Source organism: Haemaphysalis longicornis, unplaced genomic scaffold (genome assembly GCF_048455015.1).
Source record: "Haemaphysalis longicornis isolate Haplotype H1 unplaced genomic scaffold, Haemaphysalis longicornis Haplotype H1 scaffold_10, whole genome shotgun sequence".
Taxonomy (NCBI): Eukaryota; Metazoa; Arthropoda; class Arachnida; order Ixodida; family Ixodidae; genus Haemaphysalis; species Haemaphysalis longicornis.
In genome coordinates, this window is record NW_027526204.1 from 102,428,121 (window position 1) to 102,455,295 (window position 27,175).

The 27,175-nt window shown below is 46.8% G+C and overlaps 1 protein-coding gene across 1 annotated transcript; it reads right to left on the reverse strand.

Annotated features, from left to right (window-relative positions):
* Positions 1-106: 106 nt before the first annotated feature.
* On the reverse strand, positions 107-22,235 carry LOC144158987 (uncharacterized). Its single transcript, XM_077690210.1, has 6 exons — positions 22,082-22,235; positions 18,157-18,266; positions 10,541-10,606; positions 9,893-9,925; positions 5,006-5,059; positions 107-396 (listed from the first exon to the last, which is right to left on the reverse strand). Exons 1-6 carry the CDS (start codon positions 22,209-22,211, stop codon positions 319-321), a joined length of 471 nt encoding a protein of 156 aa, XP_077546336.1. The 5' UTR covers positions 22,212-22,235; the 3' UTR covers positions 107-318.
* Between the last annotated feature and the right edge of the window lie 4,940 nt (positions 22,236-27,175).

Genomic DNA, 27,175 nt, shown 5'->3' on the forward strand with positions numbered 1-27,175 from the left:
AGACTTTCACTGCTCCAAAACTCGTCAAATGCTCCAAAACAGCTTCGAAACGTCCTTGTTGCTTTAAAGCTACTCCAGAACAGCATTATTCCTACTCCATGAGCTTTCCGAAAAGCAAGCCCGCTTCCACCCCTAACTAGTTCGTGCGAAAGTTCAACAGAGGTTGGAGGGAGAGTGCTCTCAGATGCAATAAGGTTACCCTTACTAGTGAAAGTTTGGAGCGCGGGGTGATGAGTAAGCCAGGCAATGTGTCAGTCAGCGTAGTTTAGTAAGTTCTTCTTTATTTCATGCAAATAAGACAATATTACCGGGAACTTCCTATCCCAGGAGTTTTTTCAGGTATCCAATAAGCAGAATCACCCCGTTGACACTTCTAACTTCTTTTATGGCACAGTCCTGTAAGTAATTATTGTAGCCCGTCATTCCACAAAAAGTTACGTCTGTCAACTCACGACAGTTGAAAATAGTTACGACAGTTGAAAATATTTTTTTAAAAGCGTCCCTAAAAGTGCAGGTGACAGGAAAGAATAATGATTACGAAGTTCGAGAATTTTTCATTCCTTTTTATTTCATTTTGCATAGTATGCACAATGGCGCTTGGACCCATAGTGGCATTGATTATGTCGAGCCCATAAAAAAGACAGACTTGAAGAATTTCAACATTACCTATAGCAAGTTATTGCATCACCAAAGCAAGCAAAATAATTAGCCTTGAAGATTAGATGCATCACCAAAGCAAGCAAAATAATTAGCCTTGAAGATTAGATCAGATAAATAATGAAAAACAGAAACCAGTTTTGTAGCAACAAACAATGATTACTAACATCCGATTGCTGAATGAATAGAAGGACTTATGGAATCGCCACTGTACGCACTGCAATCCTCTATGAGAACGCGAAAACAACTAGCAGTTACAAAAAATTAAGGAATACTTTGCGCACTGCGCTGATGTAAAACAAAAAATAGGAAACGAATGACAACTGAAAACCAAAGATATGAACGATTCTGTCTCAATAAAAACTTGTCGACTTGACAAAGTGGTCTTACCGTGAATTTGTGTGCGGGTTATTCTGAGGAACTACGGAACCGAATGTTACAATCGCTCACTCAAGTCGGGATTAAGTGAATTTATTTTTGGAGACAACGGCAAGAATAGCGTCATAATATTCGTAATTGCCAAAACTACTGTTCTTTGGCATAATGCGATATGTTTGAAGATGCCATGCAGTATTTCTGATATGTGAGCAACGACGTTTATTTGGCCGTTAGGCTCCGAAAAGTTAAACCTTAGAAGAATCGGTTCGAGTGACAGTCTATCACAAATGGGAACAGAGTGCTTCCGGTTGAAGCTGATAAATTCTTAGTTGAGCTAAAAGCGCACCAAATACACAAGCTGCATGCATTGCTTACAAAACGGGGCTTCACCATCAGCCTCAATCACGTATTTACAGGCAAAGTGATATTTCTGCTAGTGCACTGTTATTACGGCAGTGTTGCACTAAACTCCATGAAGTTGCGGAGAAGCCTTCGCGCTGCTCTCTCCACTGATCCCGAGTGGGAAAACAGGTGTAGGGATATTTTACATGATTTTTCGAAACAAGTTTTTCATAAAAAAGAGCATCTGTTATTCTGACTGGCGTTCTCTGGGTTGCCGCAGAGAAAAGTAATCGCGAATCTAACATCTTCTCGTCTGCCCGACAGTACTCTGTAAACATTGCAGGCGTTCTGTCTCTTTGTGTTGAATCCGCAATTAAACGAAGTGACTGAAAAATTAACTTACGACCTGTCACTAGAAAGTATATATTTATAAAGTTTTTTCTGCATAGAACGATGTCACTTACGCTCATTATTGTAGTGTCACGGGGGAACTCCGGCCTGGAGGCGGCAAGTATACGGCCGCTGGGGCGTAAAGTCTGCCGTGCATCATGTGTTTTAACACAAACTGTTGTTTATTGAGCCATTAAATGGCAGAAACCGCGCGGCTATCAGTGCGCGCGGGAGCGAACACTGTTAAGCGTGGCTACGTCCAACAAAATCATGAGGTGGCCTTGTGGCCGTTCATACGTAACATCGTATTTCTCCATATACTATGAGGTTTTACCTAGTAACACTGTGATTTTGTTTTTCCCATGCTAAGGTGTGAACTTAGGTGCCTCGAAGCAAAGAGAACGAGAAGTATTCTGGGAGTTTTTTCGGTAGCTTTGCAGTGATTTTGTGAAGCACGGTCACATTAGGTTTACTTCCATCGAACGACCACGCCAAAATAGGCAATGCTTGGGCGCTCCCTGCGCATTACAACGATTACCTTCCAGGGGATGCTTTTTGCCTGGAATGTGGCCTTAATACGATCTAAATAAAAAAAATGCGTCTTCAAAATAAATGCAAGTGAAGTGATTGTAGGCGAACTAACAGCCCTGTCATGGCCGAACTGAATGCCGTCACAGCCATACTCTAGGACAAAGAGTATCAACAGAGCGAAAGGTGCTGTAATGTGTACCTGTGTATAGGTTAGAAATATCATCTACTGGACGCTATACCACAAAACAGGGCTCAGTCTAGGGTTCTATGTTTTCTTTTTTAATATATATCGAAGGTATTTACAGTAATATCTGTTCTACTATTCGATTATTTGCGGATGACTGGCCTATTTGTGGACAAATTACAAACCCCCAAGATTCCTTATCCTTGCAGGCAGACCTTCATCAACTGAAAGAGTAGTGTATGAATTGGCCGATGGAAATAAATGTGCCCAGAACTAACACCTCGAAATTTATTTAAATTAGGACTTCAGAGGCCCATCACTATTTTCTTAATAGTATGCCTATACAAGCTGTAACCGTTGTAGAATACTTGCAGCTCTACATAACGCCTGATCTGACCTGGAACCATCATATAGATACAATAGCCAGCAAAGCATCTGAATCACTTGGATTTATTAGGTGCAGTCTGTATCCAGCAAACACGTTCACAGAGCTTTCGGTCTACCAAAAGCTAGTTCGATCGAACATAGAATATGCAGCTCTAATCGGGACCCCCATCAGTCGTATCTCGTAAATAAACTTGAAGCACTCCAAAATAAAGCTTCCTGATTTATTACCAGGAACTGCTCACGAAAATCAAATATAACTTGAAATGAAAAAAACTTCCTAAATTGACCACCTCTAAAACAACGCCGGCTTCCCAGTTTTTTACCTATCTTTCATAGACGCCAGCCAGTATTATTCCGTTCTCTAGCACACAAAAGCCTCGAATCGCATTTTATCTCCTCTAGATCATGCGTTCAAAGTCGAGAAATTATTTTCACGTACTAACGTATTTTCCTTCTCGCCACTCTTACTTGCAATTCATGATGGTCAGCGCAGACGAAAACTGGACAAGAGTAAGGACGACACAAGCGCTGTTGTCGTCCTTACTCTTCTCCAGTTTTCGTCTGCGCTGACCATCATGAACGCACTCCAACTCACCCAATTCGCTACCTTACTTGCAATTTGTCACTGGAATCAGCTGTCTGGTAACATCCCCGCCTTCATTAACATGACTCATTCATCAAAGAGTTACAATTATATTGCTCAATGTATAAGCAATGTTTTAATATTTGTGTCGTTTTAGAACTTGTACATAGGCTTGTTCGAATTGAAACTTTTGTCCCCTTTTTGTGTGCTTTTATAGCGGAACTATGGATTTCAACATGAATGTGTTTGTATGTGTATTTTTATGAGTGTTGCTGTTTTCTTTATGTCAATGCCTTTTTTCCACCCACACCCCTTTGCAACACCCGTAAGGGCCTTTAGTGTAAATGGATAAAGAGCAAAGACGCCATAGTGAGGGGAATTCGCCGCAGACAAAACGGGCCCCCAAATAAAATACCCAATGCTACGATCGGCCAATTTCTCTGAGTGTCTACAAGGCCTGAAATTTTTTACGAAGCATCTACTTGATACGCCATAATGTTATACCTCAGATACAGATGGTAAATACTCCTACGATTTGGTAAAAAAAAAGTCCGGACGAAAATACATAAAAACCCCCATCCTCCTCGCACCGTCTGACTTACCGGACGGTTTAAGTTGAAGTTTATTTCACCAGAACGATACACCGTGGTTTGCACAAAATAGAAACAATTGTGGCATGGAAAGTGGGAAACAAGCTACGCTATAGCAGCTTGACTAGCCCCACCTACAGTTTGTACAAGGCATCAGAAACAACGGCGCACCAAACCCCATACGGTACCCACGTATGAAAGAAAAGAAAACAACATTCTAGTGGTTATATTTCAAGTACAAAATAAATGCACACTTTGGTGTTCACAAGCACATAAAATTATCAGAAAAAAAGGCAACTTATACCATAATAAGACGCTATAACAGAAAGGGATACACTGTTGAAATGTTCATGCATTTACAAGTACTGGGTGCAATTTCTCTGGGTTTACAGCTCCTTATACAAACAGGTTTAATATATCCCTATCTGAAAGCAGACGCAAGTGCTGTTCTGTGAGCTTGAACTTATTTAGTATGTGTGGAACAGAGTGTTTTAACATTCGCAACAACCGTGGACAAGGTTACAGCAAGTTGGAAGAAGGAAAAAGAAATATAAACCCCATTGTCTTCCCGTGTGAAGATCAGATCAAATTCAAAATTTAACTGCGCGAAAGACGGACGGGTAAATTTTGAATATGAACCCCTTCCAACTCGCCCAGCTGTCTCTCATTCTAATGCACAGATCAGATCAAGCAGGAGCAATTCCACAAGGCAACGTACGCCCTCCCCTCGTGGTTAGCATTAGATCTGACCTTCGCCAGGTTACTATAAATTGCCGTGCGCAGAGCACGCGAAGAGACAGAAAATTCAATTCAGCCGCGCGGCAAATATTTGCTAACCTTGCACAATGATTTAGCCTTGTCTGTGGGACCGAGGATTACGCCCTCTTTTATCCGCCAATATTCGTGTTCATTCGCCCAAAGGCCAGAGATAAGACTTTCACCTTCGTGGCAGCATGTACTTACGCCAGCCTTTTCGAGGCATTCCACTTCGCTTCTTGGTATCTTGTAAGTTTCGTTCTAAATAAGAAAAACCGTGATGTTTGTGAAAAAGTGTTACTCAACTGTACATATGTATTGGCTCTAAACATTACCGACCTGAAGAATGAAGGGTCCAGCCCGCAAAGCTGGTTGGGGCAGACGTCAGTGAAACGTACTTTGCGTGTATAAGGTGCAAGCCTGAAATCTCTGTTTTTCACGCAAAATTTGACGTAAAAGAAATCGTTGTAAAGTACACTGAACCGCTCGAAAATAGGAACGCAAGGCCAGAGCCGGGTATCGCGCTGGGGAAGGGAAACAGCGGAGCAGGAGAGGGGCAGGACACTGTCGCACGTGCAGTACGTGCTGCCTTGAGAGTTGAAGGTAACGACGGGAGCAAGCAGGATCCTGCTGGCTATGTCCTGCGAGGGCATAACCTCCGAGATAGCGCGCGAGGTGATCTCGGAGGCGAGGGAAACGAGCTTCGGATGGTGCTGCCCGGGAGGCTGGTCAAGTGGTTACTGGTGGGGACGCAAAATTTACCAGAAAGTTCAACAGGAGATATCAGGAGGTCCAATTAGGCTTTAGCTTTCGCATTCCTAGGAAGCTCCCACCTCTCCTTCAAGCCATTCCTTATCCACACCATGCCCTATACGCGGACGATTTTTCTCTTTGGACCACCCCCGGATCTCCTCGCACACAACCAGATACACCACAACAAGTTATCGGCACCATTCTCGCTTATCTCCGACCTCGAGGGTTCACGTGTGTCCCCAGAGTGTCCGCTCCCTCCCAAGCCGGTGGGCGGCCTCCAGTTCCCACACCCGACCCTGCTCAAACAATCGATTCCACACCAATTACTAAAGTACGCACCCTTCGTATACTCGGAGCCCGATTCCATCAAGATGGCTCTGGCGCTTCAGTTCTCCCCAGCTACAAGCCATTCTCACCCAACTCACCCATCTCATCAAGCGTATCACAAACCAACGTCAGGGCCTCAAAGAAGACTATACAATACGACTAATTCAAGCACTTTTTAATTAGTCGCGTCACACATTCCACCCCATACATTGGCCTCAAATCCAAAGAACGGGAGAAAGTCAATATACTAATTCGAAAAGCTTTCAAAATTGGACTTGGCCTCCCCGCTCAAACCTCTGGTGGTTTCCTTCAAAATGGAATCCACAACACCCTCGGAGAACTCCTGAAAGCTCAACGCAACAGCCAACTCACCAGTCTCCTCCTCACCTCTACTAGCCGACACGTCTTTCAGTCCCTCGGATACCCGACCCCACTTGCTCCACAAGCCGTTCAACGCATTCCATCTTCAAGCCGGTTCCACAGTACTGTATCCAAACTTCCTAGCAATGGGTACCAGATTTCAACCAAGGTATATCCGGGGTTAAACATCTTCGATACCAATTTTACTTTCACCGCCGTACTCGCTATACCGACCCCGCCCTCTACCCCTCACGCCAGGCTCAAGCTCTGGCGGTTGTCAACTCAGAAGGCACACTTCTCACCTCCCTCACAACTCTCTCCATATCAATCACCACTGCTGAAGAAATTGCCATAGCCATCGCCGCTACCACTGGCTCTGAATATCTTACAATTACAACAGATTCCCAGCAAGCCTGCGGTAACATTCAACGTGGATGCATCTCACTTCCCGCCTTATGCATACCCGCATAAATCAATCTCCTCCTCGAGCTGTACATCGTTTGGACCCCTGGCCACTCGTCCCTCGAGGGAAATGAGGCGGCTCACGCCGCTGCCTGCGCCATTCCACACCGGGCATTTCCCCCAGGGACAGAAACCACGATCCAGCATCCTCCACCTCCCGCTGTTCCGTCACGCTAGCACGACATCGTCCACCATTATCCCAACCTTCGACTAACCTTGCCTCAGCCTCATTCTCAACTAACCAAAAAGGAAGTAATATTCTGCCGTTGAATACGTACTAACACCTATCACAACGCACCCATCCTCCACGCTATTTCCCCTACCCAATGCACCCTCACCTGTCACTTCTGCCCCTCTCTTAATTCTACCTACCACATGGTGTGAGCCTATCAAAACAACCCTTGGCTCACCCCCCCCCCCTAATGCAGTGGGAGGGCCTGCAGACCAGCTCATGTCACGCTGACCAGATCTTTCTGGTGACCCTTGCCAGGGCTGCAGCCAACGCCTAATGATACCTGGACTGAGGCCAACCCACCTCACTGAGTGGCGGCTCAACCACCACCGTTAGCGCTATTAAATGTTTATTCTCTCTCTCCTCTGTAATGTTTAGTGATGACAGCCGTATCCCCATGTTTTCCGGCGACAGAGATTGCAAAAATGCTCTCTACATTCAGAAAAAGATTGGCGATTTCTAATGTGGTGTAGTGTGCAGAGAGGTTGTGAATTAACTGGCCATAACAGAGTAAGCTCTCCGCAGCCAAACTTGAGCGTTTCTATTGAGCAGTTTCATTAATATGGAAGCATTAGTTAATTTGGTAAGTCGAAAATTTAGTATCGTTGTAACCCTGAAGTGATGCACAAAATGGCGAGCGGCAAAAAGAAAAAAATGCAGAAAATTAGGCCTGAAAAATTTTGTAAATTTCGATCTGGCTGACAGTCGAACACAGGGCCTCTTGACTGCGAGTGGATAAGGCATCCGCGGCGGGACTATGGCTGTGGCGCTCTAGGTGACTAAACGGGGACATAGTGAATGCGATTTGGCCTTCAACTTCGAAAATGGCACCATTATCAGCATAGCGTGCCCCCGAGCGCTAGCGGTGCCACGCGCAAGATAAGATGCAAATCGCCAGGAACAACAACAACAACAATGGAACGCGACCATTCACTGGGCGTTTCAATGTCGTCGCCGTACCCACTTGCGGAAGTGCTCACGGACCCGCAGTAACTGCAGGAGGCTGCTTCCATTTAACGAGTCACGTGCACGGCCTTTGCGTAGAATTAGAGACGTGCACTGAGGCCTTCGTGAGTAACTTGATCATGCAAACTAAAGAAGTATAAATTAAGCGATCAGAAGGGTATGGTAGCGATAGATGTCCTCTTTGCTTGGTGTTCCGTGGGTGTTCCGGGCTAACGTTAGTAGCGCCATGAAGCAGCAGCCAGTTAAAAATGCTTTATAACGCATCTTACCCAACAGATGCCGCGTAAGCGGTGTGACCACGGGGGTGTGTTCTTGCCTTATGTTATACGTACGTTACGCTTTGAGCTCCGAAACCGTAATATGGTACATATAGGTCAAGGTACTCAGGGGTAGACGTTGGTTGGCGTGCCAAATGGTGCGGAACAATTGCTGCGTAATGTAAACCTTAAATACAGGCTATAACAGTAGACAGTAGCGCAGAACGTTACGTCACCTCAACGTTAAACTTACCGACGTGCCAAGCAATGCAGAACTTCTGCGTAACGGGGGAGGGGGGATTGTCGGCGTACGTCGTCAGATCTTAGCATGTAATGTTAAGCCAAATGTCGGGCCCTCGGATATACATTTGGGACGTCATACCGCCGCATACACGCGTTTGCGGAAGAGCGATGCATCGGTGCACCTGAAGATGTCATGCTGGTGCCTACTGTTCTTATTCGCAGCCAATGGAAACGTCATGCCTGACGACGCAGGCCTGAGGTCGTAGTCAGCGCATACCGGCGTTTGTGGCCACATGGCACGTTGAAGCCAATGGGGAGATTAGACTGGCGCATACGCCCCTTCGAAGCTAATAGAATGAAAAAGTTTTTTTGTTAGTATAGTTTTTAGTTTTTGTTTTATCTTAATTTTCTCTACACGTGCCTTGCGATTATTTGCTACTATTTGATATGAACGTTTCATTCATGCGAATGTAGTGATGTTTCAAAAGGTATCAATGCTAGCAGCGTTTTCGGTGATGAAGCAGGTTCTTGCTCCATGTATATACATGTTCGTTTTTCAAAACAAAATTTAGGTGCTAGTAGCGTGCCGTCTTGTGTTTGTTGCACCGTCTTCGTTTTGAATAGCGCTGTTCCAGTCATGAGCGTATACCAACAAGCCCAACTGGCAGTTCTTCTAAGCGTCGCGTCTAATGTATCGCCTGGCCCCTCACCAGAAACGGCTGTAATGTTGGCTTTCAGTGGTTTCCTTCACGTGTAGGAGTTCTAAGGAACGAAGCCGGTGACAAGTGGTCGTGAGGAACCTTTTCATATTCTCGATTTTTGAAAGTGGTAAAACCGTCAGAAAACGCTTCAGGTCCCTTTAGCACAAACGCTTCCAGCCCTGCGTTACCAAAGGAATGAAAAGGGGAGAGTTGTAATTGCTGCACCGTAATCGGACAAATTCGTCACGAACTCAGTCGTAGCTTACTATTTTAGCTTATCTCATTGGCCCTGTTTCCAACGTTTAGTGTTCCAGGTGACATCGGACACCTTATCATGGACTGTCCAGAACATGCGGCGGAGCGGTCAGCTTTGATTAGGCAACTTCGAATGAGAGACGCCCTGCGTTCTTTTCACAAACGAGCACTGGCTCATCAGGCTGGACATATTGCGAGTGCACCTCCGGTTTTTGTTGAACACAAAGCTAAGGTACCCGTGGGTATTGGACGCACAGTTTTGCGCGGCTAGGACAGAGCAATTGTTGGCACTCTCTGCAAAGATAGGCCCTTGTTCATTAGCAGCAATTCACTCACGAACTCACTCCGAAGCTGACACCGGATATTTACAGAACGGCCTCTGTAAGGCTATGGCGTTAAAATACATAAAACGTGTTGTGCCTTAATAATAATCTGGTGAGTTTGGCTGAACGTTTCGTCACTTACGAAATGTTCAGTTGTTATGGGATGGGTGGACGCATATTATAAAAAAGGATGGATCTCACCAACTGATACTTACATAGATTAAAGGCTTTGTACATTCCATGATGCGCTGTAACAGAAAGGTACTGTTTTGCATGCGTGCGATAGCAATTAAATCATAAACAACAGCTATTATGTCTCGTGAAGTTCTACTGTTGCTCATTAAGATCCCGTTGCCTTCTGTATGGTGGACAGACAAGGCTTAGGTTGCCCAAGGCTACCAACCACTGCCTCCATTTAAAACATCTGCTCCCCATATAAATCTTTTAGCCTCAGTTGGTCACAGCTTAAGCAGGGGGACTCGGGTACGCGGCTCCACTGCACACCGTTACCAAGATGTCTCAATGTGCACCGTGTAGGTTAACCATAAATACATCATAACGGGCCGTTGTAGGTGTTTTACTTCTATAACGCATAGTAGTGGCAACTCCCTTTCGTTCATCTTATTTGCATAATTTTTTAAAGAGTTGCTACCAATGTGCTCTAGGCCGAATTGTTGCAAACTGACTGGGCCGTAAGTTGCAGAATACCTGATCTCTCGTGCCGACGTGGTGGAGTGACGAAGCTGTAAACAGGTGGCCCGGGAATGCAATTCTCTCAGATGGCTTGTTTGACCTAATTCAATCGCTGCTTTCAAGACGGCCGCGATTCTTTTTTCACAAGTTTGAGGATAAAATGGTCGTACCACCGGGTCTTCGTCGTTGGTCCTTCTGCTGCAGTTAAGAACCGCGGCACAGGCGTGGTCTAGGAACTGCAAGAGTGAATGAAATCAACATATAATACCTTATGTAATATCTGATAAAATAATAAAAGGGAACGGTTGACTATTAGCGTTAGGTTAGCTAATTGAGTGATTAAGAAACATTTGTTTAGCATAAAAGGGTGGTTTCCTGAGTCCAGCAAGCTGCCAGCCATCACAGCAGCTCTGTTGCGGCCGAAGAGGTGTTCTTGATCCTCGCTCTGTGCTCTGGCCAGTTCGCATTTCCATTGTTTAGTGTAAAAGGTATGCACGCCGTTTGGTGCGTACGGGCATTCACAGAATACAAAGCAAGTGATATTGGGCATGTAGTAGAAGGAATTGTAGGGATACGTGGACGTGTCCTAGAGTATATCGAGGTCTTTGCAATACGTGTGGGTTGCAGTCGGCGCTCAATGCAAGCCACTATGTCTTAAAATGTGGGTGAGGAGGGCGCCATTGATGTAGGAGTTGGTGCTAATTTTAGGTTTTATTCTGTCAGGAAGAACCCAGAAAGTAGGTGCAGGGTGTTAAAATGTCCTCTTCCGGCGATCAAAACGCCGGGAGCGTAATATCTCGGGTACATTTCGCTAATGACAGTAAAAGTACCGACTAATGTGACAGTTTCACAAATGCTTGATGTCGACAAGCGTTCTAAGCTTGAAAATGTATTTCTGTTAGCGCTTTAAGGGAAGATTGGATGAAGATGCAATGTCACTAATAATGGTAGCAAGCACATGGAATGGTGGCGCCCTTAAGCGGCGGCAACCGCAACGAAACAAGCGACTTTCGATCTGCCGTCAAATCTTGCTCCGTCCTTGCGCGAATTGGCATGGCCGGTGTCGTTCTTCATAACCAAGGTTGCGCTGCCTTTACGGGTTAGATATGGTCCTGCCGAATCACATGGGGAACACGCACCAGCAACACCTCGATTCAACCTATCGCTTTGGCTACCTGGGAGGCGGCCCTGGCAAGCACATCTCTACACGACCAACCCAACCTGCTGGAGAGAGCGATGACAGGAGCACTCACCACTGGGTCCGTGGACCTAGGGTTCCACCCATGAATTCCACTCCTTTTTGTACCCTACCCCTTCCCTCCTCTTCCTTTTTCTCAACAAAGTTTGTTCAGTCAGTCAGTCAGTCAGTCAGTCAGTCAGTCAGTCAGTCAGTCAGTCAGACATAACGTCCAAGATGGCCGCCACTTTCTCATCAGCGAAGTTGTTTTAATTAGTGCCGGTGTTGTTCTTGCTACATGTCAGATGGGCCACAAAATGTGAACTTCGTCCGAAGATTTAACGTGAAGAAAGAAGGGTTCACTCCGAGCAAGGGAAAGGGACAATAACCATTTTTTTCCAAAAACTTGGGGAGGGAAAGTAATGGGGTCGAAAAAAATTCCCCCGCATTTCCCCGAGGGGGAGAATGTGAAAGTGCGAATGCACGGTTGTCGGCCCGCTTGCGGCGCTTGCGCTCGGCCCCCGCAGCCCACCGCCTCGCCGCCTTCTCTTCCATCTCTTCCATCGGGTTTGTAGTATCACGTGTACACCACGCAGTTATCAAGCCGCTATAACGCCGCTGAGTCGCCAACGCACGCCGCTGACGACGTAGTTTGAATGCGTTAAAGATATAAGGCGCGTCACTAACACTGATATCAGCGTCGCGTCCGTGGCTTGGTCGGTAGAGCGTCGCGCTGCGGCCGCAAAGTCCTCGGATCGAAACCTGGCGCCGGATGCTGTTTCTTTTTTAAATATAGAGCAGCACTGCGGACGCCGCCGCCGCCGCCGGCGGTGTATGGTTTGGGGTCGCTTATAAAGTGCATTCGCACTTAAAAAGCGGGCAAGGGTGGCTACTCTATTCCGACCGGACAGGTGCCGTGGCCGCTGACCGCTCGCCGCTGCGCCTTCCGTGGCCGCAGCGACCTGCCGTGGCCTGCGGCACGCATTCCCCCTGCTCGTAGGTTGGAAGAGCGGGGGGAGATTAGTTGGGAATTGTTATACTAAGCGTTATGTTGTTAATGGGAAGTGACAGTGCTTCCTATTTTTCTCACTCAGGAAAATGTTTTAAAACTTTGTCATGTATCGTCCTTACTCACTGCATACCCCTTTGCGATAGGAGTTTAATTTTGGAGAATGAATGAATGCATTACTTTATTCTAGAGAGGAGGCTATAAAGCCCTGGTGGTAGGGAATGGAAAAGAGAATTAGGAAAGACACCACAAATTAGTTATAGTACATCTCACTAAGCAATGTTCAAGCTTCGCTATTACTGTAGCTGTCTCTCGAGGTCCCGTTGGAGCAACACACACACACTGGCCTTCCACTGAGGGGAGGGGGTGTCTGGCATAGTTCTTGATGGCACATTATGGTTGGTGTGGCAAGATGGAAGCGCACCGGTGTTCATTTGTGCCTGGTCAACTAAAAAGGTCGTCGGTAAGCCATTAAACCTTCTCATAGAGACCATTTTTTAGGTCAAAGTCTGTCAATTTTCCCAAGATTTCAGGGTTGTCCCTAACATACTCGACACGCTCTAACGCCGACGTCGGAACCGTGGCGCTTGCACGGCTGTCTGAGAAGGCTGCACATGACCAAATAAGGTGGAACAAGTTGGGTGTCGCGCTGCTGCCACAGTGGGGGCACCTGTGTAAGGAGGGACGCCTTGGGTTCGTCCACTTCGAAAGCACATCGGGGGTATAGGCCGAGTTGGCGTAAACTTTGTTGGCGATGACCTCTCAGGTTCTGGGAAGGGTCTTTAGTATGGCGAGGAAATCGAGGGGTGAGGCCTGGGCTAGCCGGTGCCGGCTGAGGGCTCTACCTTGACGATGTTTTTGTTGCCAGTGTTGTTCAGATGTGCTGCGTGGGTCAGATTGTGCTGAAGTGGTGTCGAGAACCCTGGGAGGATTTTGTAGGCACTCCCGGGCAGTGTTGTGCGCCGTTCGGTTGCCGTGCGCTCCAGACGTGCGCGCAGGTGTCCAGACAGTGCGTATCGTGATTCCTTCATGAGACAAGTCCCGTACTATGTAGAGGATGTTGGTGGCCGTATAGTTAGGCGTGAGGGTCCTATTCAGTCAGTGATGATGCGGGACTTCTTTGTGTGGGTGGTTGAACAATGGGTCTGAAATACTTTGAACTGCGCCCAGAATTCCAGAGTTGCACTTCATCTGAGAGGACATAGGTGTTCGTAATGTTGCGAGAACCGCCGAGTTGTGGAACCTCGGGGCACGTCCAAGCAACAGTGGCTGTTATGCCGTGGATAGCGGCGATCGGTGAATACATCAACTTCATCGTGGGCTTTGTCATTAGTCAGGGTGCGGACGTACTGTTCCCTAGCTGCTCGTTCACGTCGGGGAAATGGTCGTCGTCGGATAGCGCCGATTGCAGGTCTCTCCCCAGGGGGGATAGATTTAGGAAATATTGCAAGGTCGAAATTGCTGTTCAAGGTGTCCTCTTTAAAGATAGCTCGTCCCTGCGGCATGTATTAGAGGTGCTTCTTGAATCGCACCTTGGCTTCTTCGACTAGATTTGTGATCGGAGGAAGTGGCACTGCTTGTTCTAGCACGTCCGTCCTAGTGTGGCGTGGTAGGCCTGATATGGCACGAATCAGGTGTCTGTTTAATATGGTTAGTTCACTGAGATGCCGGGGACGGAATTCATATACAGAAAATCGGCAAGGCAGTCGGCCGTGCGCAACGGCTCGCGTAAGCTTGAGACAGGCGTCTTGTGTAAGCCGCCGTATTTATTGTATAGACGGGTATTGACGTGCAAGGTTGAGCGCCATGTTGTCCTAAAATGTCGGATTCATGTAGTTGGGCTATTGCAGCTGCTAATCTGGAGGCCAAGTAATTTCATGGTACCATTTTTTGATTGAAGAATCGTATTGGCGATATTGAGGTGGAGGACTTGGTCAGGGTTGGTCGAACGCTTGCCGTCTACGCAGAGAAATTCGGTCATGTTGGGGGATAATTGCAGCTGGAATCGGGAGAGGGTGCGCTCCGAGCTAAAGACAGCCGCTGGGAATTCAGCCTGCATAGATTCTTTTGAGTCATAATCAGCAGCCTCGGTCCACACGACTATATCATCAGCTTAGAAGGTGAAACGGGCCGCTGAGTCCATTTGAAGGATGCGGGCTACATGATTCATGGCCAGATTGAAGAGGAAAGGTCCGAGAATTGAACCTTTAGAAACTCCTCGTTCAAAGTAGTAGGTAGTCGGCTTTGCTTTCTTTGGGTTAAGGCGAATGGGTCTGTGCGTTACGAAGCCGGGAATACACCTCTGAGCCTTCTGACTGGGGAAGGCAGTGGCTAATTCTTGCAGGATGCCTTCTTGACTGACGTTATCGAACGCCTTGTGCATATCAAGGTCCAGAACGTAGTCGGGTAAGCTCTTTCGGGATGGCCGGTTTCTGAAAAGAAGCCAGAGGGGGGGGGGGGGGGGGGGTTGTGGTTCGCGACGGGAAAATGAAAGGAAATTCACTGGGGATATTTTGAGCTCGGCAGGGAGCTCACCTGCATACAACCCAGTGCAGGGGAAGGGAAGTAGAGGGGGAGTGATAGGATAAGGTAGAAAGAGAGAGAGAGAGAGAGAAAGGTATAAAGAGAGCTGTCAGTCCTAGAACGCTGTCAGTCCGGGCACACCAGTGAATCACTGCACTCCGGGCTACAGCCGCTGCGTGAGGCCGGTCGTCTTCAGGAAGTGAAGCAGACGAGTGAACACTTCCCGTTGGGTTGCCGCAGGTCCCTTCGGGAACAGAAGGTCCTCCATGTCGGCGCTAGGAAGGCCTCGACGCTGGAGCGCTCGGTGGAGCTCTGCTCTCGGGCCTGCGTGGTGGGGGCAGAAGCCAGAGGTAACCATGGGTGCCTGAATTGGGGCGAAATCCTGTGAGGGCCGGGTGGAACCATCCTGTGTGTTCCAGGTGGTGGTGAAGCCTCTTGTTTATGAGACGTTCTGCTAACTTGCAATTAGCAGGAGTTAATGCTATGGGTCGTAGTCGATCGATCGATCGATCGATCAGGAATCGATAGATCGATCGAGCAGGTCAGGAACTTGCTCAGTATCCCAGGATCGATTGATGAGAGTTAAGAGGGATGCTTGACCCGATGAGGGAAAATTTCGAAGGTCTTGCCATTTAATTTGGTCGTGGCCCGTTGTAGATTCGGGTTTTCCTTGGGAGCTGGCTGTATGCAGCTCGCTCTCGGTGAATGGAGAGTCGAGCTCCGGGAGCGGTGCGTGTATATCGATTTCGGGCAGAGGGGCTAGCGTCGAGATGTCAGCCGCGGCATGTGGGAAGAGAGTCTTCACAAGAGTATCTTCCACTTGAGAGTAGTTAGAATGGAGGCGCAGTTCTTCTAGAATCGGCAGCTTTATGCAAAATACCACTTTCCTGAAGTGGTTCTGCTAGGTTCCTGAGAGGTCGGAATTTGGAGCGAGAAAGCTGGGTATGACCTGTTGCATGTCCTGTTTAAGAATGTCATATTGCCCCTGTAAGTCTGCAATATTGCCGCAGGCTTTCTGCCATTCCTTGTACACCTCAAACTTGATTTGCGCCTCCCGTTGTTTCAACATCTGTTCAGTGACATAGCTCGTGGGTTTGCTGCTTGCTATCTGCGAAGAATCTGCTGTGGGGTGACGAGAGGTGCGCGAACGACTTTGGCGCACCGACTCCATGCCACGTGATTGGGGTGAAACAGATTGACGCCGTGTGATAGCTTTGCGGAGGGAGGTGAGTTCTTTACGCATCGCCTGAAGTTCTGAACGAAGTTCTACAAGGCTCTTCTTGAGTTGAATATTTTCGATCATGACCGGGTGGTTTTCTGGTAAAGGGGCGGTGGGGTTACGGCCAATCATCTGCTGGTGTCCTGCGTCAGTGGCTGCCCAGGAAACATTGTTATTATTGGGAGGGCTCGTTTGCTTTGTTCTACAATTTTCATCGGACTATTTTGGTAAATCGGCCTTTGGAGACTTTTCCTCCTTCTTTGGAAACCGGCTGGGACAGACTTTGCTTACAGCAAGATGACCAACAGCCTGGCACGGGACACAAAAAGTGCAAAGTTTACTTCCTTCCTTCCTTCCTACCCAAACTGTGGCAGTTGAACCACACTAACCGTTTGGGACGGTACTCGGTGACTCGTACGAGTTCCATATAATATTTTACTACGCGGGGGAGAGTAGTAGAGTCAAAAGTAACGATCACTCGGTCCGTTTTTCCTATTTTTTGCCCTCGAAGTACTTCACCTGCTCGCAATGAATCCAACTATGGATAGCTTCGTTACTATCGTTTGGATCTATTCGGATGACTCCTCTGGTGGTGTTCTTGGATGAGGTAATGAGTTCAATGACTACTTCGATGTGTTCTAACTTCTCGTTCTGGCGAAAAGTAAGATGGTCCATTTGGGTGAGCTTAGCTGCATGACCTTTATCGTAAACAGCAATGTGCGCGCTGTTAGCGGCGTCATCGAAGGTAACGAAAGCCATTTCGGCGAGTTCTGCACTTGGCGCTGTTCGGCCAATTACACTGGCTATGGCATGTCGAGGAATATTTCTGATATTAAATTTGGTTCAATTTTAAATTTGGCCTCAAATCAAAAGTCTGGCGTGACCGACTTACCCTGTCTGTGCGCGTAGGTCTGCGCTTCTTGGAAAGGCGAGCTCGTCGCCAGCCTTCCGCCTCCTCGGTGGCGGCGTCCTCTTCGGTTTCTTCCATGCCGTCGTCTTCGAGATCTTCTCCTACATAGGCATTCACGTTCGGTGACTGTAGAGTGAAATAAGTCTGGGGTTGCTGAGGTTCGTTGGAGATCGCCTTCGCGTCCATGGTAGGACTAGGTTCGTCTTCAGTGTGCATAGGAATGAGATCCGAGTGAGTGGGAGCCTTTTCATCCGCAGCTGCTGCGACAGCCGCACACGCAGCCGCCACGCCGACAGCTGCGGTCGGGTGTAGGCGAGCACGTCGTGGAGGCCGTTGGGCTAGGCTTAACCGATTGTTCGGGGATACAGACTTGGCTCTGGGACGCGTGGTGGTTCCGATGGGCCGAATTTTGGGTTAGGCGGTGTCACACATGTCCATGAAGGTGGGTAAACACAGGAAGAAGGGCCAACGTCGCCTAAAACGCCAGAACTTTGCAAAAAAAACTGGAGCACGTTTAGAACACGACCGCTCGGCGTGGTGGTGGCGGTCAGCCTTTGGAGAAAGGAAGGAGAACGTTTATCGTTCGAAACTGTTTGGTAATAGTACTGGCGAACTGCTCTCACACCATCTATGTAGACAGTTGTTATAAGCCACTTGAGAGCCTTCTTAAGCTCTAGTAATGATAGAAAGAAGTCTTTACTATTCGCTTGCGTCCACTAGTGTGTGGTTCGTATATTTTAATGTGCCTACACACCTTCTGCAATAAGTTTGCCAGTTTTTTTTATTGTCGGCTGTAACAAGTGTTCGATATTTTGTCACTACTGGCAGGTATACTAAAATCTCCGCAACGCTCCCTCCGCTTCACCGTCGTGCTTGTGCACCGAACGACGCATTCAGGTTTCCGGCGAATACAAGTTTTGGTACGCAGCGCCAGATGGAACATATTACCTCGTAGATGATGGTCATGTCCGGACGACTGGAAAGGCACCTGAATGCCCACCTGCAGTTCTTCATGAAATGACTTGTGGCGCGCCCAAGCTCAGAGGCTCTTATGATTCCTGTAGAAAAAAAGCAAAAATGCCTTCTCTGCGCCCAGCTCAGGGGCTACGCGGCAGCAAAGCAAGGTCTCTAGAGCATGGTAGAAAAAAAAATGTGCGGAAAAATTTCTGTGGTGACATCCTTCTTCGAAAAAATGGGGAATCGCAGGAGGATGTAGGCATCACAATCAGTATGTGGTATTGATTGATTGTAGGGTTTAACGCGCCAACGCAACGCAGGCGATGAGGCGCGCCGTAGTGGAGGGCTCCGAATTAATTTTGACCACCTGGGGATCTTTAACGTGCGCCGAAATCTCTCACACATGGGCGTTTTTGCTTTTCGCCTCCATCGAAAAGCGGCCGCCGTGGTCGGGAATCGAACCCGCGTCCTCGTGCTCAGCAGCGCAACGCTTAGCCACTGAGCCACAGCGGCGGGTTCAGTATGTGGAATCACTGGAGTTCCTGAAAGGAGTGTAAGGTGGGCGAGTTGGTGAATGTTCATCATTACAGATGAGCGCGAGTAAACACGGCACTAAAGAACGAGAAATGGACAGGGCAGTGCAGCTGTATTTTGGGAAAGAAAACACGGCGCTAAACGAGGAACGGACAGGACAGAGCAGCGTTCAAACTCAATATACTTTGAAAAAGGAAGCACGGCTTATACACATACATCGGTCACGCACGTTGGGCTAAATCGTGACACCAGAGTACAAAACGACACACAATCATTGGTACGTCCGAGCAAACGTAATCTAATCTAATTCTAATCTAATCTATCTAATCTAACCTTATATAATCGAAGTGTTTTATAATTGGCAAGCGCTGTATCATTGCGTCATACCAAAGAAGGCGATCTGCCCTCCGCTGCATAAGTGTACCCTCCCTAGTGCTGTATAACCAAAAATTCACGTATTTAAATTAAATCAGTGTGTAGCCAAGTCAGTAAATAAATTACACTTGCGCAGACGTACCAGTGATTGTGTTTCCTTTTGTTGTTTGTTGTTATGACTTAGCACCACGTAAATAACTGATGTATGTGTGGAATCCGTGCGATAAGGCAAACATTTATCAATCCCGTTGAACGGTTTCACTTTCGCGCAAAAATTGTCCTTCATTTGACTCCGCTGCGGCGTGGCCTTAGACACACATCAAGTGACTCGCCGGGCCAAGCTCTGCCGACGGACACGCTCGCTGGGTGCCTCCGCCGCTTCCGACTTGGCGCATGCGCCCTCCGCAGCTGGGTCGCCGCCTGACCACGTGAATCGGCGCGTGCATGCTAGGTTGACCTTGAATGAGAGCGAGGCCGAACCGTCTTCTCTCTGAGCGTTGCGCGAAAGCTGGAGTCTGTGAGCGGTCATCGCCAAGCGGGGTCTGACCACAGCGAGGATATCGCTCGGCTGGCTGCTTCACAGCAGCTGGAGAGGGTCCAAAATGCCAAGCGCCTTGAAACCCAAGAAGGGTGAGCCGTTCGGCTAAAATAACGCCGAAAAGGGACAACAACCGTATACAAAGGCAGGTTTTGAATGAATATTGCAAAAAATAGAGCTAAATGAAAGGTTAACCGAGTGAAACTACGCATTAATCAAACTAAGCCAAGCTTGTGCTTTGCATCGCCAGGGTTAGCTGTGCTAAGCCGCAGCCATGCTTTTCCCAAATAAATTATTTGTAAGGGCAGCATGGTCCTGTCCATTTTTCGTTCTTTGGTGTCGTCTTTCATTTGATGATCTTTAATGATGCGGCCTCAGAAGAGATGAGGATATTTTCACGCTTCTTTTTGTCCAAGATGTGAAGGGAGAATTGTCTGTGGGCTTTGTTGCCCCGGGATGGACAAGACTGCTGCCGCAGTTGGTGAAGTTCTCTCTTATAATTGCTACAGGCACCTTGGCTTCGATTATGGTGCGGTTATTGCTAAATACTTTCAAACCTCCACAACTGCCTGCCAAATAGTGTTCTCATTCAGTCCGATGCAGCGTCAAACCTGCATGATTTTGTCACGTAGCCAAGGACTACGCAGGTTTCCCTTAAAGAACAAAAGCATTTTGGAGCGAACTTGTGCTACGCTAATAACTCAAAGAATACACAAGCGGGGACGTAGCAGTCACGAAAATGACCTGCACATACGAGTGTCAGCGAATTGAATGCTGCGGCGTTGGGAGTTTTTATGTTGAGGCGCTGTTGTTTCTGGAACAATTGAGTTGCACCGAGAACAAAGATCATTTTAGTCAAGTGACGACAAGGTGCAATACTCTCCCCATCAAATAGGACAGCTGGTATGGCCATGGCCATCTGGTATGGCCTACCAGACAGCTGGTATGATCTTTCCTATTTTCGCTTCAAAAATAGAAAAGACAGACCGGCGCGGCCAGATGTTCGCAACAATTCAGATAAGGAAAGAGAGCACAAGCAATTATTCAGAGAAATATTCTTCTGTGCTCATGTAAGACAAGAAGCTGCTCCGCGCGTTTGAATATACAATGTTGTCATCCACAACGCACGACACGGACGTTCAGTGTCGGTCTAAAGCCTTATCTTTTATATTACCCGGGAATTACTGTCGTTTTGAATAGCAACCCTTGCCTATGGCACTGGGAAGTTTATTCTTGAATCCCGGCCATCTTGTAGCTAACAATTTAAGAGGAGTCGGAGATGAAGGCGAGCGCACGAAATCAAGAAAACTAGCGGACAGGCAAGAAAATTCACTTCGATGTCATCTCTCCCATTGCGCGGCGGTGGGGAAGATAAATGGCGGAAAACAGGAAGGAAGGAATACACTTTTTTCGTCCATCGGGATCAGGTATTGGGGGTGGAGGAGATCCACAGGGCCGCCGTGACCGCCAGGGCCCGGGAGGTGGTCAGGACCTGGCCTGACTCCCTCCGGGGGTTGCAACATCTGCTACCAGAGGTGAGGGGAGGGAACAGGGGGGACGGGTCTGCGTGGCATTCGCAGAGGAAATGGTAGTGAGTGTTGAGTGCTCCGAAGGCTGGACAGGTAGGGTCGGTAAAGAGGTGTGGATGACTGCGTATCAATTGTGTTCTGTGTGGGAAGGTGTGTGTTTGCAGGATGCGCAGCATGTGGCCTCCCTCCGGAGAGAGATGTGAGCGGGGGTGGGTATCGGCGGCAGAGAAGGTGGTAGGGAAGGGCAATATCCCTGTGTTGCAGGAGGGAGGTTGGCTTTCCTGCAGGGGCTTCGCGTTTAGGCGTAGGGAAAATGTCGACCTGGCTAATTAGTTCGCCAGCACGTACGTGCACCACTTCATTAGCGCCTACGCCTGTGTGGGCTGGTGTCCACAGCAGGGTCACGATGTCGGATGGAGGATTTTTGGAGAGAATTTGCAATGTCATGGGAGAGACGTTACCCCGAATAAAATTGCGTACCTGTAATAGACTGACTGATACCATTTGAAAGCGTCAATGCGGATCGCAGATCAACGCGCCACAAGCGGCAAGATTACAAAGCCTTTCTACAGCGCGAGGGGATCTCAGGCGTTTTAATGGACATTCTCACTTTCACATAAATGTGCTTACGAATTCCTGGACTTCTCTCTATTGTGTTGCAATTTACTGCTAATCTGTTTTCGCTTTTTTCAGCTGCTTAAACACTGCGAGATAAACGCAACCCTTGGTAATACGCTCGAATGCTCAGCCAACGCAAATCAATTACGGAATGTCATTCAGAACCCAATTTTATTTCCGGAACACACACAAAGTTATATTCCGTTAACAAAACATGGCGAAATGCTAATGTGTGGTTGTAATGCTGAAGCATTGCTTCCTCCAAGTAAGGATTTTGTAAATGGCACATTTAATGATAAAACAAAAGGTAGTTAACACCCACCTTCACGTTGGTCCAAATCACATTTTCCTGCAAGGGAGCCCTTCACAAGAAGAATACCCAGCAAAAGTAGGCGAGGTGCATCCACATAGCCTGTCCTTCGGTACCCTCTCAAGCAAGAAGGCCAATACATGCTTTCAAAGCAGACTTCGTAAGTTCCCACGTCTCCTGAAAAGATTCATGGTGCTGGCATTAGCCACACAGAAATCACAACTTGCGAGTAGTTTCGGTAAAAATACCTTAACATCTTTTCGGGAAGTTTTTTCACTTCTCAGGTAGAGCTCTTTAGGAATAGTTGTAACCTGTCTATGAACATTCCGCTCAACGCACCAAGTCCGAGTACTCACAATGGCACATACCCACGGCAGTTTTGGGCTGTTGCAGCTGTTAAAAGCACTGACTTCGCTGTATCAGTGACAGAGGTGGATTTCGTAACCACAAGGCAAACAGCGAGCTGCAGCATTTGACCCCCGGCCACCAGAAAGTGTTATCACCGAAGAAGACGAGAATCGCATGTGTGACGGGAAGCGCGTCAAATCAAAGATTTCGACCCTTGCCTTTCCGAACAAATCATTGATTGGTTGCAGGGTTTGACGCGCCGACGCAACGCAGGCGATGAGGCGCGCCGTAGTGGAGGGCTCCGGATTAATTTTCACCACCTGGGTATCTGTAACGTGCACCGAAATACTTCGATTTCATTTTGTTTTTTGTATATCTGGTGTAGCAAGCTAGGTGCCTTGGCCAGGCTAACCTCACCAGAAGGTTCTCTCTATAAACCTGATAATAATCATTGAAATGGTGCTAATGCTACTTTTTCAGGTTTCCAGGCCGCCTTCGCTGTTTGTCAGAATTAGTACAGAGACAGAGAGAGTGTGTGTATGGTACATCGATGGCCATGAAAGAAATTTACCCCGGAGCAGCATAATTCACATTAAATTTTGTTACAAAATAATGGCGAAGGTCACTTCCTCAAACGTTTCGTCCTTACGTTGTTAGGTTCCTCCGGAAGAGCGGCGCAGACAACCTGAGGAGTACGCTTTTCTTGACTAGAAAGAGGCGCCAGTTAATAGGCACAGTTTCCGTTTCAACAGCACATGGCTCTAGGCGGACAGTAAAATAACAAGTTTCCTGCTAAGTATCCTCTGGTCCAGGCGCCGACTATATAAATAAGCCGAGACGAGTTTTTTGAACAGCGTGGCCGCATCAAAAGTTCGCTGTTGGAAGTTTTTTTCACTTTTTGTTGTATTCCCGCTTGTACAGCCCGAACGCCGCCTCCTGTGTGGACCCATTAGGGACTATTAAAGGTGGGATGGTGTGACAGAAAAGAGACGTGCGATCAAACTAGTGCTGGAGGACACGCAGTGACTTTTAAGGCGGAGCGTCGAAGCCAAAGAGGAAATTCTGAGGCTGTAATTTTCTCAAGGACCACCAAAAGGCTGCAAAACTGTCTGGCCGTCCTGATTAAAAGCAAACCAAATTACAGTTCAACACTCCTTAAGATACATTAAAACTGAATTGCAATATCTAACAGGTTCAGAATTTACGCACAGTAATTAAAATAACTAGAAAAAATAATACCCGTGTACACACACTGTATGTGCGGCTAAATGTTTTGAAGCGGCCATAAATGGGTAATATTGCTTTGAGTATAATTTTAGAAGAAACTACAGTCTTTTCGTGGGTTTTTTAGTGTTAGGAGATCTTTAATATTATAATTTCCTCCGCAACTGGGTCTCAAACTACAAGGTCTCGTTTCACAATCCGAGTCTCACAGTGCAGTTGGCCATCTGTGATTTGAACAGCGTTAGCAAGAAAAGCTACGTTTTTTTAATAAAAATGGTTGGTAGTGAGCTCTTGTTAGTTGGCCACTTTTGATAGGACTTGTCACGTTGGCGCTGCGTGCACGATGGTTTGTTTTAAACCTGCATGTTTGCAATGTCCGAGAAGTTTTTTTGGAGTATCTCGGTGTGGTAGCAATCTCTGAAATCTACTTACATAAACGAGACTCTTAAATGCAGTAAACAAAATTACTCGAAGTTTCCTTAAAGGTTGTAGGTTTTTGAACGATTTATAATAGTAAAGCCGTGGTGGCAAAATTGTGTCTAATTATGTGAGCGTCTAATCGCTGTTGCAAGGCGGAGACGCAAGACGGTGTACGTAAAACACTAACATTTTCTTCAAGACACCTATCAGGGTGATTATATTGAAATACACATAAATCCATTGTATTCAATCTGATACTGTTCTGAGGAGAACGGAGTGCTTGAATGAATCATTCCTATTCCACAATAGTATGATTTTTCAGCGCTAAAACTGTTCCGAGATGTTTGAAATGTTAAATAGAAAACCGATTGGTAATAATGTTTGAGCTCGAATTATTGAAGGTATGTAAGTCTCGGAGGAAATGACCAGTATTTGGGGTATAAGTCACCAAACAACAGCTGATAGCTGAGGTTAGCGCCACTCCATGGCGGTATGTAGATGATCTGGATAGAGATGCGGTGGATAACGATGTTCCAAGAGTTGATCAAAAAAAATATTCAATTAAATAATATTTAAAAGTTTACGTTTTAACCAGGGCCAGAGGCGCACTTTCTAGCTTCGGGTTACTATCACCTTCTCTCGAAGGAAAGGAACTTCATGTCTAAAAAATAGTAGCAGCTGCAGAATAAATTTAGCATTGCCAGATGGCGTGTAGCGGGCTGATAAAATAATTAAATGCCACCCTATGGCATGCTGTGACCGAATTGGGTGGCCAGCGATGCTGTCGACGACATATGAGGTAATTAAATGCTAGTTACAAAAAACAACGTCAAACAGCTGGCAAAAAGCTCTGTAAATAACCCTTAAAGCTAAGTCGCAAACGTTCTTAAAAACTACTTGAACGGCAGATGAGGGCCATGGCGACTAGACTACTTGTTAGGAGCCGAGCCGCTTGTATGCCATCCGTCTGCTGTTCCTTCTTTGTGCTAGACCATGCGCATCTTGCCAGATAGCCAGGTTCACGTGACTGGTGACTGGCTGCCCGAATGTTTGTGGATTAGCATTGGAACAGTAAACAGCTAGAGAAAAAACGAAACGTCAGGCCAACTGGAAGCTGCTCAAAAGCGATATTTCACCAAAATAAGACTTTCATAGATTTAGCCGCGCATTGTACCAAACTTAATCACTGCTGTTGGAGTGGACCTACGCTTAAAGGAAATGATTCATTCTGCTATCTTAACGAAAAATATGTATCAAATTTATAATTGTAGTTTCTTGTAATGCGGTGTTTCTGCCATGCGGCATATGAAAAGAGGTTTAAAGGGAAACAGAAGAGAAAATAGGATAGAAAGGCAAAGAGGGGGTATTAAAATCACAAATAGTGAGGAAAGCAATAGAAGTGGTTGATTATATTGGTTGGCATGCAAGCCAGTTTCGTGCAAGCTGTAGCTGCGAGCTTAGCGACTGCCGGTCTAAAAAATATTTGGAACGCAGCTTCACACAGCGGCTTTAGAATGAAGTTATCCAGTGCCACTGAAACTGGCCTGTGTTGGTGGACAAACAATTTCTGATGCGGAGCGGCGTTGGAGTGGCTCGAGTACGAAATCAGTATGTGTGGTTGCGTTGCGGTAACTCCGGCATACCTGACAGCTTGAATGCGCCCGTGTAATTCAGCCTGCAATAGAGAAAGAAGGGACAGGCATCGGGTACAAAATTATGGTTCAAAAAAGATTACTATCAGTACAATCATTACAATCAGTACAGTAACACTACAATGATGAAGTCGCGTTTCGTAATATGAGTGGAATGTCGCTGGAGGCCTTTCTAGAACTACTGGGTCTGTATCTGGAGAGTAATTACGTGAAGTACAAAGACAAGCTGTTCCTTCAGAAACAGTGCGTGTGCATAGGGTCGAAAGTAGCCCCTGTGTTAAGCACATTTTTTGAGTAGGGTAGATAGTCGTGTAAAGACTGATTTAGAAGGAAGTGTGCTGAGAATCTTCAGATATGTAGACGAATATTTAGTACTGGGCCAATGTACAGAGTTGTAGATGTTAAAAGCACATGTGTTAGACGTCTTCAGAGTGAGAGGCGAAGGGTTAAGTTTCACGTATGAGGTACCAAAAGAAAACGTGCTACAGTTCTTGGATGTGAGGTTCACATTTGAAGAGCATCACATGTGCTGGCAATACTCGCCTCCCATGGAAAAACCACTCCTGGATTACACTTCTGGGCACTCAAGGATAGTAAAAAACGGTATCGCCATGGGATGTTTCAAATCCGCTCTCACCAAGACTTGCAAGCAAAAAATGGGTGAAGCATACTGTGAGCAAGGGCACCGCCTCAAAAAGGCTGGGTACCCGACCTCGGTATTGCTGACTGCTGGCGAAAGGCTATTGAAAAGAATAAAGTCGGAGTGCAAGGCGAAGGAAAGAAGCCGAGAGAATAAAATTTCAGTAATCCCTTACGTGCACGGACTGTCGCACAAACTTAAAAAAGTTGCCGCCAAATATAACGTGAATGTTGTTTTCGCTGCAAAGAACAATGTGGGGAGTGTGTGCCCGGCAGTGAATAAATTGTACGAAAGACGAAAAAGAGCCGAAACTAGGAAGTGCACGATGAGTCACAAACACAAGTTTTTCGAATGCAAAAAGAACGTAGCTTACAAGATTCCTTTCCCTTGCGGGCAGCATTATGTCGGTCAAACAAGCAGATGTGTAAATGTTAGGCTTAGGGAGCACTTGTCCAGCATGAAAGGAAGGTCATGTACGCATTTAGCAATACACTGTGAGCAATGTACGTTACACAAGTGCGAGCCTTTATTTAACCAAACTACTATTGTGTTCTGTCACCCTAATCAGGCTACCAGGGAAATTGTTGAAGCATGGCACATGGTTGCAATCAAAGGAGCATGCGTGATCCACCCTTCAGTCGCCTTGTCAGAAAAAGAAATCCAGTTTCTGACCGACACGAGATAGTTTAGTATGATTGTACTGTTATCATGTTTTGCATTCTGTTGGAACGTGTACTCATCCGCTTATGCGCGGTGATCAAGGGTTTTTTAGTGAGTGTACATATATGTGTTGCTCTAGAAATAAATTTCAGTTGTTAGTCT

Bases quoted from the DNA above. Each gene is read 5' to 3' on its own strand.
- LOC144158987 (XM_077690210.1), bottom strand. From the start codon at position 22,211: ATGTATTGGCCTTCTTGCTTGAGAGGGTACCGAAGGACAGGCTATGTG. The intron at 18,267-22,081 runs GTGGGTGTTAAC...TTTTTTCTACAG, and splicing joins TGATTTGGACCAACGTGAAG to GAATCATAAGAGCCTCTGAG. The intron at 397-5,005 runs GTAAGTACATGC...AATTACTTACAG, and splicing joins AATGCCTCGAAAAGGCTGGC to GACTGTGCCATAAAAGAAGT.